The sequence below is a fragment of the Antedon mediterranea genome, chromosome 6 (assembly GCF_964355755.1).
Source record: "Antedon mediterranea chromosome 6, ecAntMedi1.1, whole genome shotgun sequence".
In the NCBI taxonomy this organism is placed as follows: Eukaryota; Metazoa; Echinodermata; class Crinoidea; order Comatulida; family Antedonidae; genus Antedon; species Antedon mediterranea.
In genome coordinates this window covers 5170553-5191788 of record NC_092675.1, presented here as the reverse complement: position 1 = coordinate 5191788, position 21236 = coordinate 5170553, and the positions used below count along the sequence as shown (strand labels likewise).

General features: G+C 32.8%; 2 protein-coding genes across 2 annotated transcripts; both read left to right on the top strand.

The window, feature by feature from the left end:
* Nucleotides 1-551: 551 nt before the first annotated feature.
* Nucleotides 552-8135, top strand: LOC140051322 (uncharacterized). Its single transcript, XM_072096495.1, has 12 exons — nt 552-733; nt 1255-1329; nt 1801-2055; nt 3190-3352; nt 3576-3709; nt 3984-4235; nt 4340-4434; nt 4590-4770; nt 4953-5140; nt 5816-6052; nt 6194-6342; nt 6460-8135. Exons 2-12 carry the CDS (start codon nt 1266-1268, stop codon nt 6755-6757), a joined length of 2016 nt encoding a protein of 671 aa, XP_071952596.1. The 5' UTR covers nt 552-733; nt 1255-1265; the 3' UTR covers nt 6758-8135.
* Nucleotides 8136-8557: 422 nt separating this feature from the next.
* Nucleotides 8558-18442, top strand: LOC140051824 (low-density lipoprotein receptor-related protein 5-like protein). The gene is made up of 8 exons (XM_072097143.1): nt 8558-8612; nt 12228-12298; nt 14110-14346; nt 15056-15216; nt 15402-15541; nt 16002-16253; nt 16563-16673; nt 16903-18442. The coding sequence occupies exons 4-8, from the start codon at nt 15074-15076 to the stop codon at nt 16932-16934; spliced, it is 678 nt and encodes a 225-aa protein (XP_071953244.1). The 5' UTR covers nt 8558-8612; nt 12228-12298; nt 14110-14346; nt 15056-15073; the 3' UTR covers nt 16935-18442.
* Nucleotides 18443-21236: the final 2794 nt, after the last annotated feature.

Below are 21236 nucleotides of genomic sequence, written 5' to 3'. Positions count from 1 at the left end.
AAGTTGTAATGAGGTTTGAAGATAATAACGGTATTATCATTTATAAGTGAGAATATTAAAAGAACGTATGAATCAGATTTGTTTATAACAGTATTGTTTATTATATTTGTCTTTGGTATTACAGTATTATGATAATACTGATGTTAATTTTTGGTACTCGGGAAAACCCATGAATATTTTTAGGATTACTAAAATTTCCAAATAAAATGAGAGATTTTGTAAATCTTTTACAGGGACTGCACAGTTGCACATCGTTTAGGTTTAAAGAATGTAAGTACAGGTAAAACGAAATATTATAAATATACTGTATCATAAAAGTTTAATTCACCGTCGTGTGGGGTGAGGAAGAAACATGGTGCGTCTAAGAGTGCCCTTAATCTTTTTTTTATATATTTTGCAAAAAAAAAATATAATCTAAGTATATGAGCTCAATTCTCTTTGATAGATATGATTACGAATATGATTTTGTAACATTTTAATGAAAATATGCATGTCAATTGATACTGCGTAGTTTGCCCGTTTAGTTTTGTGTATGATGGGGTGACGTCATGGACCTACAATTAATCAATTCAAAATCAAAACTGAACTGAAGCGAAGAATATGACTAAATATTACCACAAAATTCACAATTCATTAAGCCTAAAATGTAATTTATAATTTGCTTCCTCATAATATTTCAACATATCTGTTTCGATGATCTTTCAGTGAAGTCTAGTTTAATAGTACGATCTGAGTAAGTAATACAATTTATTTATAAAATTCAGAGTTAGGATTCTCAATTAATACAATAGTATTACTTGTAGACCATATTATAAATCCAAAACATTTAAATTACTGAAAACGTTTCGATGCTCTGGATATCAGTGGCTGGATCCAAAAGGTAAATCAAAACCAACAAAACAGACATAAAGAAACTACTAAGCTCTTGGAAACACCATTGCTTCATCAGGTATAATATGTACGGTTTAAAAAAACTTAGAATTCATGTGAATGTAGGCGGCATAGAAAGAGTTTCTAAAAATGTGTTTCAAACTATAATATTTGCTGTGTATACACCATGTTATAGGCCTATACTATATTTATCATTTAAAAAAACAAAAACAAAACAAACAACAACTCATCGTCGTAGCGTGATTATCGTGATAATTCAGATAAGAAAACAAATAAAGTATATTAAATAGACAAATGTTGTGATACTTTGAAACGACGTATTAAAGGTATAGAGATGCAATTTTCCGTTGTTTTTTGTTATAGAGTAAAGTAAAATGGCAGAATTATTCATAAATGTAATGTATATTCTATTGATGTTACGCATAGGACTCGTTGTTGGTAAGTATTTTCTATAATAATGAATGCATTTAAAGCCATAGCCTATGTTACTGTCACACAATGGATTACATCTTTTGAGTACATATTTTTATACATGCGAGAAGACGTATATGTGTTTTAAATGAATCTTATAGATTATCCAAAAAAAGAAATACAATAAAGGTGTTATGTTTATGTATATATAGTAAAAACAATGGCCAATGCCTAAACATATAGGCCTATTGAAATAAATCCCTGAAAAGAGGAATTCAATTCAACTTTATTTTAGACAATTGTCCATATTATTATATGGTCTAATAAATAAAAAAAAAAGATGAAGGAGAGAGGACCAAAACTGTTATCTATTGGTATATTATAATGCCTCTCTCCATGTTTGAATCCATCAACAAATAGGCCTTATTTATACAAATGAATGAATCAATGTATTTTATTTATTGTAAGTATATTCAATTAAACGTTATTACTTTACAGGTAGTGAGCCTATTGTCTTTGTTACTAACATTGACCCACCAGGCATTTACATGTCAAATTTAGGTTCCAGCGGCAGCAGTACGGATATAAGTTTTACATTAGCAATTGGCAATATTCAACTAAATAGACCAGTGGCTCTTGATTATGATCCTAACACATCAACAGTATATTGGTCTGACGTAGGCAAGTCTTCCATTGAACGCTATTCATTTGTCACTGAACAACATGAAGTTTTAGTCTCTTTTGAATCAGGAGGTTAGAACAATTCTATTCTTACATTTTCTCGCTTTTATGAAAGATATATTGTCCCATTGAAAGCATTTTTTTAACAATATAATTTTTGTTGAAAATGCTATTCTAATGTCATATAATAATTATTGGATCGAAAAAAAAATTATTTACCTAAAAACTGTAATGTAAACAAAAAATAGTCTAATTGACTAGAAGTAAATAGGCTTCTGGTTAAATTTAACCGTTTATTTTGTGTTTTAAACATTTTTTTTCCTACGGAAGTGATCAACTTTATTAAAACTGCGAAATGTTTAGAAGAATTTTATTCAGTAACAATTAATAATATTTACAACCATCTGTTCCATTGTTAAACTTACGTCACAATCCACGCTGTTCTACAAATATTATTTTTATGAAAATATAACTTTTGGGGAATACCAGTTGTAAGGAATGTTACTATACAGATATTTACATTAGCATTAGACAAACAGCGTGTAATTTGTCTAATGTGTAGTATACAAAAGACTGCTCGGTTGATATAATATATACATGTCATAAATTGACAGATTCACTGTCCTGGGGAGGCGAGTCAATAGACTTACAACGAGAAATATACTGTTCATTAAACGAATAGAAAACATTTATTATTTGTTTTAACACACCACCTACGTTCTAAGGTAAAATTGTATTTTATCAACACACCGCTTCCATCAAAGGTGGAAGCGTCAGCACAACAGTTCTTGGTGCGACACTACAACCCTTGGCTTGCATTTCATTCTTAAAAGGTTTACAAAAAGCTGAACGTGAAATTAACTATCCGTTTGGTAGAACTTACTATTTACGGCACGTGATACATTATTAACCAATCAAAAGACAAAATGTGTTATAATAATGTAAGCATCATATGTAGCCAATTCGTCTCACTTGATGTATTATGTTATATTCATACCGTACCTTATGGCCTATTTTCAAAATGTCTAAAACCTCAAACCATAATAATACATTCATAGAATTGAATTTTGTATTGGGTTAATTTGTATATAACAACTAAAAGGTTCGAACTTTTGTAAAATATACATTTAGTTTTCATAAATGAATCAAGACTTCAAATGTACAACATTAAGGTTTAGTTTAATTTATTTTATTTTTTTAATAAAGTTGTGGATGGCTTAGCCGTTGATGGAACTGGAGAAAAACTTTACTGGACAAGTACTGTAGAAGACCGAATTGAAGTAATAAATCTGGATGGAACGAACAGAACAATTTTGTTTGACACATCATTAGACGAGCCACGAGCAATTGAGATAGACACAACTAACGGGTATACCACTCAATTTTCAATTAACTTGCTAGGCCTACCTGTTTTCACTGACCTAAGTCTCTCCGTATAAATTGTAATAACTCCATTATTACAATTGAAATTGTTTTTATTTTCATTAATAACGTGTGGATTAGGTTGAGTATATTCTGTCTATTTCAGTCACGGGTATACTGTACTGTACTGTAAACTAATGTAATAATTAACAGAAATTGTGCTTCCCTAGATACCTGTACTGGACTGATTGGGGTAGCGGATCACAGATGATAGAGCGCGCGCAATTAAACGACTCGAGTACCAGAACCGCGCTAGTGACGACAGAACTTGTTTATCCAAACGGCCTTGTTTTATCAGTTCCTGGTAAGTCAAGCTGTTAATCATTGTTAACCCCACCCCTACCCCATTTCCCCACGTCGTTCGTACACCATTCATAAAACACTCGAGTATAAAATAATCGAATACGATTCATTACGAATCTTGAGAGTGCCCATTATTACGATTTTGAATAAAAATTATTCTGGTCAAGTTTTGTATCGTTCCAACATAATTAGTGATTGCACCCGCCATCAAATGGCTAATCAGGCCTAATCACTTGAACTTGTTTTCAAATTGGTTCGATATAATTATTTTCAAGATGGAAAAATGTATTGGTGTGATGCTGGCACTGATAGAATTGAAGAAGCTAACCTCGACGGAACCAACAGAAGAACGATTATTTCTGTCGTTGGAAGGCATCCTTTTGATATTGAAATATATGGAAACTATTTGTATTGGTCCGATTGGACAGTTGCTGGTATATACCAAGTTGATAGAAGAACTGGAATTTCATCATTGAAGGGTAGCGATAGTCGACTTACTCAACCAGGGGGATTATGTATTATCGCAGGTAGTATTCTCTATTTTAAATGAATCTATCAAATCCAAATCTAATTTAACGTTTCATATTATTACTAATATAATGAATCGATTTGTATACGTGATTTATTTTAGATTTTGAACCACCAACTCACTGTTCAGTTTTAACTCCACGAGCCTCAACTTGTGTTGGAAATGCGTTGGAAATTGGTGATCGATATACAAAATCGGTAAAAATGTAAACATTTATTTTCATAGAAAATGTTTAATCAAAGTAATTGTATGTGCCCAACCTTCTTACAAGTAGCCTAATTGCCCTTTAGAGATTTATTGAAAATCAGTCAAATTTCCAATTGTGGTGTAATTATTGAAAGATTATTTTCAGACTGAGTGTGTGATCAAGTGGTCGGCTTGGATGGATGCATCGGGAGTATCTTCATATGACGTGAAAGTTTGCAAAATGATTCCTAGTAATAACGTTCTTGATTTACCTAAAGAGTGTACTACTCTGAACGTTTTTCAAAGTAGAGAAGAATATGAAGCAAGATTTAATCCAACGTCTCCAGGTATTTTTTTCAATTTTCTAAAAAGTGAAACGACAAAAGGAAGACAGACAGCTCCATCTTTAAAAGGCGGATGTTGTTAAATTGCAGTCGAACTAACAAAACATATATTATTTCTGGTAGAATCATATTTATGTTTTTTTTTATTTCGACAAATAAGAAGTATAAGCTATTTCCATACACAGGTGTATACTGTGTGGTTTTGAGTGTCAATGATACTGCTGCTAACAGTCGAAATGCACGACGTTGCTTAATTTTTGATAACCAGAGTGAAATATCAATAGCAGGCGACAGTTCCATTCATCTCACCGTTGATGGTGTGAAGTATAACAACAATTCAGGAGTACAAATACCTATAAATGGAAACGAACAAGTATATTTTTATTTTCAAAATTATTTGTATTAAATGTTGGCTTATAATCAGATTATAAAACAAGTACATTATGCGATATTCGATGAACCATTATTGTAAAACAACATATTAAAATATTAATTATATCAATGTTGATTATCAGTAATATCAGTTAACTTATCAACGGATTTCAAGTTGTATTAAATAACTGAGATAACGTCAGCCACTGATTTGGCGTTCACAAAATGTTTGCATATATACTTTTGATTATGTAATTATCTTTTAACAAAGAACTTATAACACAAGAATCTCCTGTTCTTCAATTTGCATTCAAAACACAGTATCGGAAGTACAGGGTTAAAATGTCAAACTGGGCGACGCCATTTCACAGCATTTTGACTTTCTAATTTGATGCGGGCGCCCTACTCCTCAGTCAATTACTCTACCCCCCCCCCCCCCCCCACCCCATAGAGTATTACCAGATCCCCTCTATGATTTTGACTTTCTAATTTGATGCGGGCGCCTTACTCCATGGCTCACAATGGCGCCACCCATAGCTCTATTCTATCCCACAATGCCTTTCGAAATTGTTACGCGCTTCGGACGAACAGGAGATTCTTGTGTTATAAGTTCTTTGCTTTTAATAACCATTATTATAACCATGTCTTAATCCAAGGCACTTTGTTACCGTATTAGATTACGTTATCGTGGAAAGACCGATTTTATAACGAACTACATGTCAATGAAGGTCTGCTATTCACAATTAAGATCGATGACGTATTTGAAGAAGCGTACGATTCAGATGCCCCGCCAACAGGGCGTCCCCTATCAGCGATTTCTAATAAAAACGGAATTGTGAGGTTCGAATATGCTGTGACACAAGATGGTGTAACAGAAGTTGAACACAAATGGGAGTTGTTACCAAATGACTTGGTACTTTCATTAAATTATTATTATTGTTGTTATCAATTAAATAGGATGATACACACCATTCTGATTGACTTTGACTACTTTAATATGACAATGGAGTAAGATACACCGATACAAAGTATACTATGTGTTTTACAATTTTAGGATGAAATGGTAAGATTTGAACTTGATACCGAATTAAACGATAAGCTCACATTTTGGGTACAGGCTACAGACGTGATTGGAAACAGGAAAACTGATTTTGTATCAATCCACACGGATCCATCAGAAAAGTCAACAAATGAATATATCATGTATGTAACGTCTAGGCCTATCTATTATATGTTTCAAATGTGATTGGTAAAGAAATACGCTGGTTAAACTGTTTACATTACTACTAATAAATAACTACCCGGTAATTTTATTTTTAGAGCACTTTATGGAACTGTTCCTTCAATCGTATTTGTTTTACTTTTGGTTATCATCGTTTTTGTGATTTACCGTCACCGAACACCTGATCAAGTTCCACACACCCCACCTTCTCCGGGTATTCGCTATGTTCCTACTATATATGACCAGAGGCCAGAAAGACCAATTGATGAACGTGATAATGAACATCTCTACGAAAGTGTTGTAGGATCTTTTATTGCTGAACCACGGGTGCCTGCCCATCATTATGATCAACAAATTGTTGCTCATGACAATCGACCCATCTTGATAAACTTTTAAAATTATAAAAAAATATCGAAAATAATGTTCTAACAATATCTAGGTGTCTTACTTTTCTGTAATGCCGACGTCAGTACAATATGTAGAGAATGTATAGTTCTGTTTTATTTCATATGATAATGTCTAATGAGTTATCTTGTTTTTAAATAATTATAGATGAAAATTAGGTTTGTAATATTTTAGACAATGAGAATTAAACAGTATTTGTCTTAACTACAATTAACTACAAAATGCGTATAGTACAGAAATGTGTTTTATTTTAGTATATCTCTTTATTGCTATAATCAGGAAAGAATGAAATGCCTGCTATAATTATCTATTATTTGTGTATCATTTTGTTTGAGTTAACAAAAATTAATTTCCAATTGTTGGTGTTTCAAATTATTAATTTTCAATTTGTTATGATATAACAAGACAATATTACTTTTAACCCTTTGAAGACGCGATTATCTACCCCAAGTGACTGAGGCTAATATGTTTAGGAAAAATGCGGAATACATGTTTATTACTGTAACTTTCTGCAATTGTTGGTTTTATTGTTATGTAAAAAGTTTTGGCCTTCCGAACATTTTTGTTTACCTAGGTCAAAAAGTGCAATTCAGTGACCCCATAAAGTCAACCTACATACGGGTCTCGAGTCCTGGGACTGTAAATTAAACCTTAGGCCTATATTATGCTTTCTTAGTTTTCAAATTCATAAACAAGAATATTTCTTACAAAAAAACGCTGCTCACTTATTGTTATTGCTAAGGTCAAGTCTGGGGGTCACTTCATCACACCTAGATACTTCAAGTATCCTATTACAAACAAAAACTTCAATGGACTGTTTTGATAATAATTCAATGATTATCTGATAGCGAATTATAGTAATATCATGGGACTCATAAATACCAGAAATGCTTTGGGATTTGTCGTTAGACTCTTTTCCGAGCCGTTTTTGGATTCAACAGGTGGTACCTATATAATAAATTATAGTGGAGTTTCCATTTTAACAAAAATGTCAAAGTGTAGTACTATAAAGCTGCTTGATTTCATCTAATGAATGAGTCATCTCGTGTGACGTAGCGGGCTAGAGCAGCAGCGTGAAAATAAATGTGTATATTACTCATGCATGCTTGTATTAGATTTATATATTTGAGTTGTTAATACAAAACAAAATTGTGTATTTACATTATACATTAATAAAAAAAGGGAAATTGCACACAGTGTTTTTATTATCATTGGTTGGTAAATATACAATTAATAAATTTAAAAGACAAGGGAACAGTATTGTGTAGGAGGTTATCTGACGTCAAAGAAAATGGGAGCCTATCGGGTATGCATTTCCTTGGTTGCACCGCACAAAAGACAAACAAATAAAATAACACAGAACAAGTTATCCATTATACAGTCGTTAGGAAATACGCAACACGTTTTATAAATCATGCGATGTTTCAATCGCAATTTGCGTGGTGCATTAATTAATATTTTAAATACTTTGGTATCTGTGGAAATATATTATTATTTAATTTTCAACTTTTTCCTACATAATGAGACTCGATATCTTATATCTTAAGTTAGCCCAACCCAAAACCTTTTCGTGTATACCATATTTTGAAATCTAGATGAGTTGTTTTGTGTTTTTTTTTCTATAGAAATTCACAATCAATTAGGTCAAGTACTGTGTCAATCAAATATGTCAGTACTAATACACATTTATTATGAATATTATAAAGAGTATTCTTAGCTTTCTGACCATACAATAAAATATTCACTGAAGCATAAATAAATCGAATAAAAAACCAACTACCTGTTTGTTACACGGATTCCATTCGTTCGGTAGAGTTTACAACAGCTTAACATAACTTGTCTGTGGGTAAGTTTTATTGTTAAAAAGTAGAATTACAGTACGTACATTTGAGATTAAATAATTACTATTATTTATAATCACAATTAGTTAAATCAAGGCACTGTGGAGCTATGATCAAGGCAATCTAACAACAGAACATTGAGCTCGGCTTGCCAAGATAGGAACTCGTACAGTCCTTATTTTTGACAAATACCAACAGTGTATGTTCATAATCTCCGCGACGCGCGGTGTCTGTTGAGGGGCGTGGAACTGATCGTGTCGCAACCACAGATAAACCCTTTGGTCCCCGGAACTCAGCATACTGTTGTTAGATTGCCTTGGTTCAATAAGCCTATATATTTGTTTAATCAATTCTGTAACCAATTATGTAAAATGATTTGTTGGTTTTTCAAATGTTAATCAAATCTTTATCAATTTGCTAATTGGTTATTTGGCTATTGTCCGTGACTCAGTTACGTTGAAATCACGCAAGCAGCGGAAACATTCCCCATGGGTTACCAATGACATCAAGCAATTTATCAATATAAAGCATAGACTGTTTAGAAAAGCCAAACGTATTGGTTCTGTATCTGCATGGGATGACTATAAGTCTATTCGTAATAAGGTTAAGCGTCTATGCAATAAGTCGTATTATTCATATGTCAACAAATTATTTACAAGTGACTCTACTCGTAAAGCTTTCTGGCGTTTTGTTAGAGAACGTAGAAGATCACCAGCACCGTTATCTTTTAATATTAATGGTGTGAATGTTTCGTCACACCCTGTAATTGCTAGTTCATTTAATGATTTTTTTGTTTCTGTTTTTAACTCACCCATAATTCCCAGCTGTGAACCTCCGGTTTGTAATGTCCAAATCCCTGAACTTTCTCAACTTAACTTTAACGTCTACAATGTTGAGAAGGTGATTAATGGACTTTCATCTAATAAATCTCCAGGTCCTGATTCCGTGCATCCATACATATTGAAATCTGCTTCCGAATTTATTGCTCCACCATTATTTAATTTGTTTAACTTGTCCCTGCGTATGGGGGAAATCCCCGCTAAGTGGAAAATACCCATATCACTCCTATATTTAAATCTGGTGATAAAAATGCAATTTGTAATTACAGACCAATATCCCTTACCCCTATTTGTTCGAAACTGCTTGAAAAAATACTGTTTTCAAGTATATCTGATCACGTTGCTTATAATTGTCCAATTACTGATGTCCAGCACGGTTTTTTCCCCTCACGTTCCTGTGTTACCCAACTTAACAACCTAACTCATTCCTGGGCATCTTCGCTAGATAAAACTAAAGCCCCCAGAATTGATGTTATCTTTCTCGACTATGCCAAAGCGTTTGATAAACTGCCTCACCATATTATTTTAAATAAGCTGGCTAGCCACTTTAATATCAGAGGCAATGTCTGGAAATGGATCAAGTCATTTCTATTGGGACGTTCCCAAAGAGTCTTGTATCAAGGATCCATTAGCCCATCATCCCCAGTTACCTCTGGCATACCACAGGGCAGCGTACTTGGACCCCTTATTTTTAACTTATTTATAAATGACCTTCCCTCATCTATTATTTCTCCATGTGCATTGTTTGCCGATGACACGATAATTTATAGAAATATATTTACTGTAGACGATGAAGTTGTTCTTCAGTGCGATCTGATCAGGCTTTCCTCTTGGTGTGATCTAAATGAAATGGAGCTTAACTTAAATAAAACCAAGGTTCTCCACATTACAAGATCAAGGAAAGAGTATAGACCTGTTTATCGTATAAATGACTTGCCTATTAAATCCGTATCTAGTCATTGTCATCTGGGGGTCACGATTAATAGTGAACTTACTTGGGATGACCATGTAAACTTAATTATTTCTCGTTCAAATCGAATGTTGGGTTTTATTACTAGTATTGCAGGAGGATCATCCCCTTCAGCTATTTTCTCACTCTATAAAGCTCTCATTGTCCCCATCCTTGAATATGGTGTCCCAGCGTGGTTGCCTCGAATCAAAAAACTTACAGAACGTATCGAGGCAGTCCAGCGAAGGGCTACTAGGCTTGTCCTTAAACAAACAAGAGGTGAAATGGAATACGAGGAACGTCTCACTAAGCTAAATTGGCCTACACTATATAATCGAAGAAATTATCTTCTGTTATCCTTTGTTTGTAAATCACTTATTGGAACGGTTGATTGTAGTAGTGTTCGTCAATCTTTAGTTGTTAATGGCCGTCACCTTGATACACTTAAGTTCATTCATCACTATGCTCGAACCAATTGTCTTCATCATTCCGCTATTAATATATTCCCTAGGTTGTGGGAAGAATTACCGGAAATGATTAAAAATTCTTTAATTTTAGACAGTTTTCAAATATTTTTAAATTCACTTAAATCACATGTTTTATATTGACTTTGTTGAATCGACTATTATGTATTTTATCCGTTTATTTTATATTGACACTGTTGATTCGTCTATTTGTTTTTTAAATATTTTTATATTGTTTATTTTATATCATTGTTGTTACTTTGGGAGTACGGAACCTGAACTCTTATTATAGTGATTAGGTTCACTTTTAGGTTCCTGCCTACTCCCTTAGTTTCTGTGTTTTGTTTGTTTGTAACTGGTTTTTGGCAATAAATAATAAAAAAAAAAAAAAAAAAAAAATCATCTAGATATTTTATCCGTTTTCTGTAAGCCTCACACATTTATTATTCACAAAAGTAGACCTTTCTTATTCGCTATTTCCATTTGACACTGTAGAAATTCGATATTCAAAAGAATTCATACAATACAATTGTTTGAATATACTAACGCCATTTTAAAATTTAAGTGCTAATGAAATAACTCCCAGAATGGCCGTGCTAAGCTAAATGCTATGCATTCAATAGAACATGAATCTATAGTCATATGAATTGTGTGACCATTTACTCTACACCTTCCACATTCGCCATTATATCAATATCAATATTGATCAACAGTTTTAGCTCGATCGGAGCAATTTTGAAATTAATTTTACTTCGGCCTTTGAAATTACATGAACTTAGTGGCGCCCTCCTTGATATCGGATTCATACTCTTTTCTCCTTGTTTTAGCTCGACCGGAGCAATTTAAATATTCTGAGATTTCCTCTTGATCTATGACCTCCACTTCTCGATATCGGATTCATACTCACCCAAGTCTGAAGACCTTGCAACCCATAGTCTCTGAATAAACCCTATATTTTTATTTACGAAAACAATTTTAAACATTTAAAAATCTCCAGGGCAGTGGTTTAGTATAAACATCAACCAATTTAGCCACCTTCCTGACCCGATCAAAGCCCCAAGAACAAGATATGGATGGGGGAGATAAGCCGGACAAGTTAGATCAGATGGCGAGTTTGTAAAATGTCGCGTCTCTGAAGACCTTTTTGCGATTTTTGGAAAGAAAAAAAGTATCGTTTGTGAAACAGAAACCTATCAGCAGCAGCTGACTGAATAAAAACTTGTGGAAGTATAGTGTATTGTTCTGCAATACATCTCATTGTTGAAATGGGAGAAAATAAACATGACATTTGATCCTATTCGATATCATAATCAAATGGAAACACATCCCTAAGTGTGTTATAATAGGCTCTGGTATTTTCTGTTTTAGAAGCAACACGATGGCATTCATACTTTTTGCAATGTACCTAATGACGTCACACGTAGGATCCATTTTCGGTGGTAAGTAGCCCATATTGAACATTTTATTGTTTTTAGGATTAGTAAACTGAACATTGTCCTCAGATCTGTTTTGTGAACCAGATCACCACGGGAACGTTCTACCCATTTCCTTAACCTCTTGGCATTTTTACTTACTCAATAATTCATATCATCATTTTTAAAGTTATATAGCTATATATACAACTCCCAAACAGCATTCATAAATTCTACTGTAAACACCTTAAAATAATTTGACACTGTTTCTATTGTACTTTTGTCCGCATACTTCTTCTTTTCATTAAAATTATTACAATATACGATTTTAATAAGTTATTTATTCTAACTTTAAACTAACTTTAAAAGAAGATTCAACGGCATTTATATAAAAATTATATAACATACGCCTACGGTCGACGACCACTCAACCAAACAGACTTACCTAAAACGTTCCGTCGTTTTGATTTAGCCTTTTACTTATCATTATTTGCAGCACTATTGAGATCTAGCACTGATAATAACAACCAGTGAATTCATAATTACTTAATTTCATCGTAGCGTTTACAGAGATTTTGGTTTTTAATACAGTAGTAAAAATATATGAATAAGAATATATATCATATATCATCATTTTAGTCGTGTGCAACGCGACTCTACAGCTCACTATGTCGGTCGGTCGGTTAGTCGGTAAACACTAACTTGAGCACGCGACTGCAGCTATGAATATGGCCTTGTTAAAGCTATATAGCTGTATATACAGCCCCACAAACACCACAACAGTAATCATAAATAATTGTAAATCTCGGAAAGTATCTATTCTTTATTATAGACTATTTTATAATTCTACTGTAAACACCTTAAAATAATTTTATACTGTTTCTATTGTAATTGTTTCCGCATACTTCTTGTCATTATAAGTATCACAATATACGATTTTTATAAGTTATTTATTCTAAACTTCAATGGCATTTAACCATAATTTATATATAAAGATACGCCTACGGTCGATGACCACTCAACCGGACCGACTTACCTAAAACGTTCCGCCGTTTTGATTTAGCCTTTTACTTATCATTATTTGCAGCACTATTGAGATCCAGCACTGATAATAACAACCAGTGAATCCATAATTAATTAATTTCATCGAAGCGTTTACAGAGATTTTGGTTTTTAATACAGTAGTAACAATATATGAATAAGAATATATTTGCTACACGAGCGTAGTGATTCAGGACATTTCAGCGATTGAAAATTGTTCAACATTTTCGCATCACATGATCTATTTGTGATACCATCATAATGGCCGCCTGATTTTTTAATTGGATTTTTTTCAATTCAATTCAATCTTTTATTTCGCAATTTCTTGTTCATAGAAAATAAACATAATTACGCTAATTTAACAAAACTCGTTATGCGAGCTGTATATATTTTATGAATTCATGTAAAAAGTCTATCCAATGTTCACGTCATTATTATTTTTATAATTCACCACATTAAAAAGACCGAGTATTTCGCTTCTATATCAAGTTCAAATGTGTGTGTCCAATTTCCTTCAAATTTAATTTCTTGCTCAAACAGACAATCACCTTCATGTTTCATTTCGTTATCACTAAAACATTACAATTACAATTAAGGTCCTCATAATACACCTGCTACAATCACTATCAGCACTTTCGACATAAGTTCCTTACATCGCATTATATCTGAAACAACCATAATTCATTCACACTAATTGCTATTTAAAAAAAAGTAGATATCAGAAAATCATCGTCTACTCAACTAATTAAAATCTAGTTGTAATTATTTTTTTATTATTTTAAATTATTGCTTTACAGAGGATATAATGTTTGTGGGCAACCTCAACCCTCCGCAAATTTACTCTTCAAATATTAGTCCTGAGAATACAAGCTTGCACTTTACTGAACCGATACAAGTTCCACTAAGCAGACCTAAGGCTCTTGATTATAATCCGAACAATTTAACGTTATACTGGTTAGACGTGTCATCACCTTACATTGTATGGTATTCGTTTGCTACTAACGAAAATGGAATCGTTACTGATATATTTGGAAGTAAGAACACGTTTTAACTATTATTTTATCTATTATACTATATTATATAACACCCGTTCCTGTCATTTGATTGAACGATTGTGGGTCACATGGCGTACAATAGTATACAAATAAGGAATGTTTATGAGTGTAATGGTACAAATAATGGCATGAGGTGAATGATGAAAGATTATATATCAACGAAGCAACACCGAGTTGATATTTAACCTTTCATCATTCACCAAATGCCATTATTTGTACCATTACACGAATATAAAACATTCATTTGTTTTATTTAACATCTAAATAGATTACTGACATTTGAATCAAATAAAAGGTAGCCATAGAATAGTCAAAACCTACTTTTGATTCACATTGATTAAAACAGTAACGTTTGGTTTTTAATAATATATTAAAATTGTTATATTTATATGGATTTTATAAACACACCTACTTTAGTGTTAATTATGTCAACAATCCCAGGCCTAGGATAAAACGCCTAGGCTAGGTCTAGCCTAATACTAACAGGCATAGGCTAGGCCTAGCCTAGAGTACTGGCTTGGATTGGCTGAAAAAAGTGAAAGGTATGCCATTATTTGTACCATTACACTCATACAAATTCATTATTTGTATATTATTAGATGTTTATCTAGTAACTTTTTTTTTCACTGTTCTGTATCAGCTTTCTATTAATATGTTAGATCTACAGCATATGCCTTTTCATTAATAGTTGATGCTTTAGCCGTTGATGGGAAAAAAAACCAAACTTTATTGGACGAATTCTGCCGAATCTAAAATCGAAGCCGTAAATACCGATGGAACGAATAAAACGGTTCTATTTGATACTAATTTAGACACGCCGCTTGCGATTGAGGTTGATACTATTAACGGGTATGTTATAATGATTAATTAATTACTATAGATTGCAAAAGACACTCACAACTCTATAAAATATTAATATGTATAATAAGTAATTTACTGGTTTTATTGGTCGAATCTACGTTGTTGTAAACAAACGATGTAAGATAATACTATATATAATGTTTAGATAGATATTATAAATTATTCTTCATCAGAATCAGATACCTTTACTGGTCTAATTGTGGAAACACCGTGCAAAATATAGAGCGAGCACCATTAGATGACTTGAGTAAAAGAACCCAAATAGTTACGGGCGGACTTGTGTATCCAAGTGGAATTGCTTTATCAGTTTCCAGTAAGAAATTTGTATTATCAATAATATTGTTATAAATCTTGGTTTTGTGCTAATATCTCAGAAAAGTCCTTAATGACAGGCAGACTAATTGTGGAGACGGTATAAATAAATTGTTTCGTATTTGCAAGAATGTTCGACTACATTACTGAAGGACCTACTAATTCTGGATTTGGACTAACTTTTTTAAGGCCCATATGACTTGATTGTTAATTAAGTGTATAGCTATTTCAGACCTAACTAGTATAATAGTTAATAAAAGTTTTTATTTCATTTTTTTGCTATTGCTTAACAATTGTTTGAGGTAGTTTGGGGCGTTTTAGAGAATTCTACAAGAAATCTGTTTTACAAAAATGTGGATTTTTGTAAAATTCACAGATTGAAATCTGTTACAGATTGAAATCTGTTTACTGACATTGAATTGAAATCTAGTGTTGATGTAATTATAATCATTATCTTCAAGATGGAAAGATGTACTGGTGTGATTCAGGAACTGATGTCATCGAAGAAGCTAACCTAGACGGAACCGAAAGAAGAATTATTGCTAACTTGACAGGACACCCTTCTGATATTGAAGTTTATAAAAACTATCTGTACTGGACAGATTGGACTGGAGGCATACATCGATTGGATAGAATGACTGGAATACAATCAATCGAGAGTAGCGATAGTCGGTTGATCCAAACAGGACCCTTGTATGTAGGCCCCTTTAAAGGTAACCTTTTAAAATGTTTCAGTATCAAAACTCACATTGTTTAGATAATAATATCAAATTACAGCCTTTACTGCAGTACATGCAATTTTGTGCTACATCACTATGCCACTTCGCGAGTGTTAAATTGGAGTTAATGTCTTACCTTCGCCAATTTTCTCACATGCCTTCTGTTTCACACAATCATTAAAATACATTATAATTTAAATAAAGGGCTTATATCTAAATCTCTATAGGCCTATCCCATCTTTGTATAACATAAAGTCAAGTAATAAAAATGTTCATACATTTTTATTCATTTCTTTTATATAGTTCAAGATGATTGCGGTGGATGCATGAATAATGGAACTTGTGTTTCTACTGAAGATGATATAAGCACCTGTACATGCCCGAATGGCTACATGGGAGCAATCTGTGAAATAGGTAATTAAAAGAAAGATTATTTCTCATAGAATTCCCACGGTTTGGAACATTACGATAACCCCTTTCAATTGGAATTAGGTATTTGTCACGTGGAAATTTTTTTTATAAATTATTCAAAATTGTATATCATTTCAGTAATAACTAAAACGACATTTTATAAATCATTCCACTTATATTTTCAATGTCTTAATTTAATTTGATTTAATTTGTTTCTTTCTGTTCTTTTTAGTTGTTGGATACTGCCCGTGTGCTTTGCCATAACTCGTTTGTCTTAAATCATATTCAAAATGTTAACAACATTTGAGAAAAATTAATATTGGTATTATATCTATCGGTAATGAGTTTTTATTAATTTTAGCATAGTTTTAATCATGTTTTTAATTTTCGTTGATTATAATATTAAAGATCGTGGTCAATTTTCTTGAATCAGAAACGGTCAAGTGAAGAGAATTCGAATACAAATTAAAATATTTCATTCATTCATTCTGCTTTTATTCAATATTTCTCTTTGCAGTATATATAAAATAAAACTGAATTGCGAGAGATTTACATATAAAATTGGTACAAGCTTTCAAACATCAAAATTTACAACATTAAAAAGTTAAAAAGTTTAAAAAAAAATATTTAAAAAAAGGAGATATTACACATGGAAGAAACTGATGAAAGTACTTATTACTATAAATAATAAGCGTTTTGTTTTTTTACAGGCCTATGTATTATTATATTATTATATATTATATTAAAGTTGGTTCTCTTGTATCATAGAATAACACCAACCAGTACTCATTTTACTATAATATAACTTGTAGTAAAATTAGCCTATATCACACACATCATTAAGACACAAAAAAGAGAAATCTTTTGTAGGAGAATTTTACAATAGGTTTTCTGGTTGTTTATTGAACTTACACACAACTCGAAGTCTGGTCATTCTCAGTTTATTAATCAGAATAGTAACTTAAAGTTATTCTTTACATACATCAGTCTATACAAGTAAAGGTTTGTAATGAAATTCCTCTATTAAAAGTTGTATCCCATGATAAAAGTGTTGCTTTTTCAGTCTTCTTTGTTTTGATGTAAAGACACATTGTATTTTAACGGCAGAATATTAATACTATACGCCTACTAAGTGAACTTTGTCAATCAATCAAAGTGTGTACGACCAGTATTTATTTATATATATTAATATGAGATCAGAGGTCAATATAAAAAAATACAGCAAATAGAAATATGTATGTTGTAAACATTGAGATCAAATGAAAGCCTCTCAGGTAGCGACTGAAAAGATATTAGGCTATGATCATAATAATGACATTAGGCCATTTGTCACTAACATTTTAAGAAAAGAAAAACCACGGAAACGCAAAATGAAACAAAATGTCATCAAAGATATGGGCGGCCATTAGGGCCAAAATAGACAAACGTTGCCGTACGAGCAATTCCGCTCCCGTAAGGCAAACGAATGGCGTTAAAGACACAATTCCTCGAGTGACAAACAAATATTGCCGTACGGACACACAGACACATTGCCGTATGGTTAAATTGCCGTATGGTTAAATTGGCGTAAGGACTAAAATTGGCGTAAGGACAACAATTGTCGAAAGGACAAAATTGCTGAAAGGACAAAACCACGTGACTGAAACCACTCTGTTGACTCTGTGTCCAGTCCTGCTGGGGAATAAAAGCATAATCATAGAAAGAGGCTCGTGTCAAGCCATGGAGGTACCTCCATGGTCAAGCTAGCCAACAATAAGCCAGCCGACAATAAGCCAGCCCACTTTTTTTTCTCTTTTGTGGCTTTAACCACTATTTATTCATTTCATCTTCAACAGATTAATACAATTATTTCTAATAATAATAATAATAACTATTTCATTGTTATTCTTACTTTTGTTTGGTTTATATATATATATATATATATTATTTATTTTTTTATTTTATCAACGTTACTGTTCTTGGAATCAGAACATTAATATTTCTTTTCTGTTATCCACCTTTTTTCATAATTTTCTAATATTTTTTGTTTGTTCTATAATTCTCAACATCTAAAATTGTAAACACTAATAAATGTACTGTAGGAGATACATTTACTAATATTATATTATTATTTTCGGTAGTATTTTTTGACATATAATTCATTTATACCCTATATACAGACTATATACATTATTTTAAAATACGAATATAAAAAAAAACAAAAACAAAAATATTAGAAATGCTTGTCTTAATCCTGTGTCTAGTTTATGTCTCATGGTTATATTTGTTTGCTTACCTTCTCGTGCGTTACTTATGTTGCGTTACGTTTCATTTTTGTTTTCAATATTAATTTATACATTTTTTTTTTTAATTCATACTTCATATAAGATAAAATAAAACTGCCTATGTGTATTATACAACATTATTATGCAAATGTATGTATATTTATACCTGTAGTACATAACTATTCTCATACATAGATATATATATATATAAATGTTCGGTTCAATGTAACCGTCTAAAAAGTGCTCAATACGGTAAAGTAGAGCTAAAATATACGTTAAGTCTGGAAAAGAAGTAAAAACTACAGTTTGGTCTCTACAGGCTTGTTTCGTGAGTCTCATCAGGACACTATAATGAGAACAATCAATTACAACGTTGCTTATAAGCACATTTACTTGTAGAATTAGCATTTACAGGTGATATGTTTTGGAATGTCAGCTGTTATGTAACAATGCTTTCTTTCTGTGCCGGCAGGCGGACACGAGTTCGTTGCGTTTGTTTAATGTCGATAATTCAGGGTGGCGGATGATAAATAATTTCTCTTTGAGGCAGGGGTTGCATTTTTTGTTTGCGCTACTGTATGCTTTAGCAGATGCCAAGATGCGCCATGAGATTGAATAGTCTGTGTTGTTGTCCTTGAGTGTCCAAATATGTTTACTGAGTTCGGTTGAGTTTCTAAAACGTGTATGACGGAATGATGAGGTGTGATTTCTGTATCGCGTTTTAAAATCATTTTCAGTGAGTCCGATATAAGTTTCCGAGGTGGATTTGTCTTTGCGTGTAACTGTGGCTTGGTATATTACAGATGATTGTAGGCAATTTCCGTTTAGCGGGCATGTGTTTTTCTGTCGGCAGTTGCATGTTTTGATTTCTTGCGTGTTTTCCATGGATGTTGTTTCGGGCTGGTTGAGTATTCTCTTGTTGTGACTGTCTATTATCTGTTTCATATTGTTCATACAACTGTAGCTAATCTTAATGGTGTTTCGGTTGAAGATTTTTCTTAGTTTGTTATCTTTTGGAAAATGTTTGTCTACTAGGGATAGGAATTTCTGTCCAATGTTTGTGCTGACGTTTTTGCTGAACGGTGGGTTGTACCACAGAATTTTGTTTCGTTGTCTGTTTTTTCGTCTTGTCTGGGTTACCGGCTCGTATTTTAGTGTGTACTGGTATCCACTGTCGTTGAGAGTTTTCTGGTATACAGGGGCGGCTTGGTTGAATGAATTTTTGTCGGATGACAAGGACGAGAGTCGTTTGTTTATTCCGGCGGGTATATTCTTTAGGATGGTCGGTGGGTGGTTACTTTGTTGATGGATATACTGTAACGTGGCGTTTGGTTTGGTGTAGGGCTGTTATGTGTTCCTCGCTAGGTTTAGTGTGACGTCTAAGAAGTTAATGACTTGTTTGTTTGCCTCTATGGTAATGCGTAGGCCGTTATCTTTGAATATTTGGCATATGTCTTTTTTAATGTTTTCTGTGCTTTTAGGTGTGGTGTCTGTGACGGCAAGGCCGTCATCTCTGTAAATCCTATGTTGATTCCTAGTTTCTGTTGTAATTGGTGTAACAGGAAGCTTCCAACAAGTTCACACGTTTCTGCGCCATCATAACTACCCATAGTCACATCGAATGCTGTGGGGCCTTTCTTTTGCCATGGTTGCTGTTTGTGTGAGAATATTGATGTTTTGGTATGTACGATGATGTCTCTTTCGTCGTTGGTAATATCATCGTATCTATTAGCGAAGTCTAGTGCTTTGTTCAGCAGGTCATTGCTGATTGAGGTTTAAAATTCTACGATGTCGAAGCATATCAAGTTGTGTTGTTGTTTCTTGTCGATGCTCTTAAATCATTCGATGACCGATGAGGTATTTTTCCATTGGTTGGTGCGAAGTTTTGATGTAATTTTGCTGTTAATACGATCGAGTATAGTTTTGCTTATCTTGCCTATCTTGGATTTGGTCGGGTTTATTAATCGGCAAGTCGGTTTGTTAGTGAAGTTCGGTTTGTGGTCTTTAAGGGTTATGAATATATATATATATATATATATATATATATATATATATATATATATATATATATATATATCTATCCAATCTGCAGACAGTAACTGTTTCGATCTTAGATCTCGTCAGTGCAGCTCAGGTTTCGAAATGAAATGTACCGCAGAACTGGCACAATATATGTGATTATGAACACAAAGAGTGCACAAGCTCAACGATATATTTAAAAAAAATCAGATTCACATAAATATAAATTATAACAGGCGGTTAAGGTAAGATCTTTTGTTTTTTTCTGCCATAAAAAGACGAG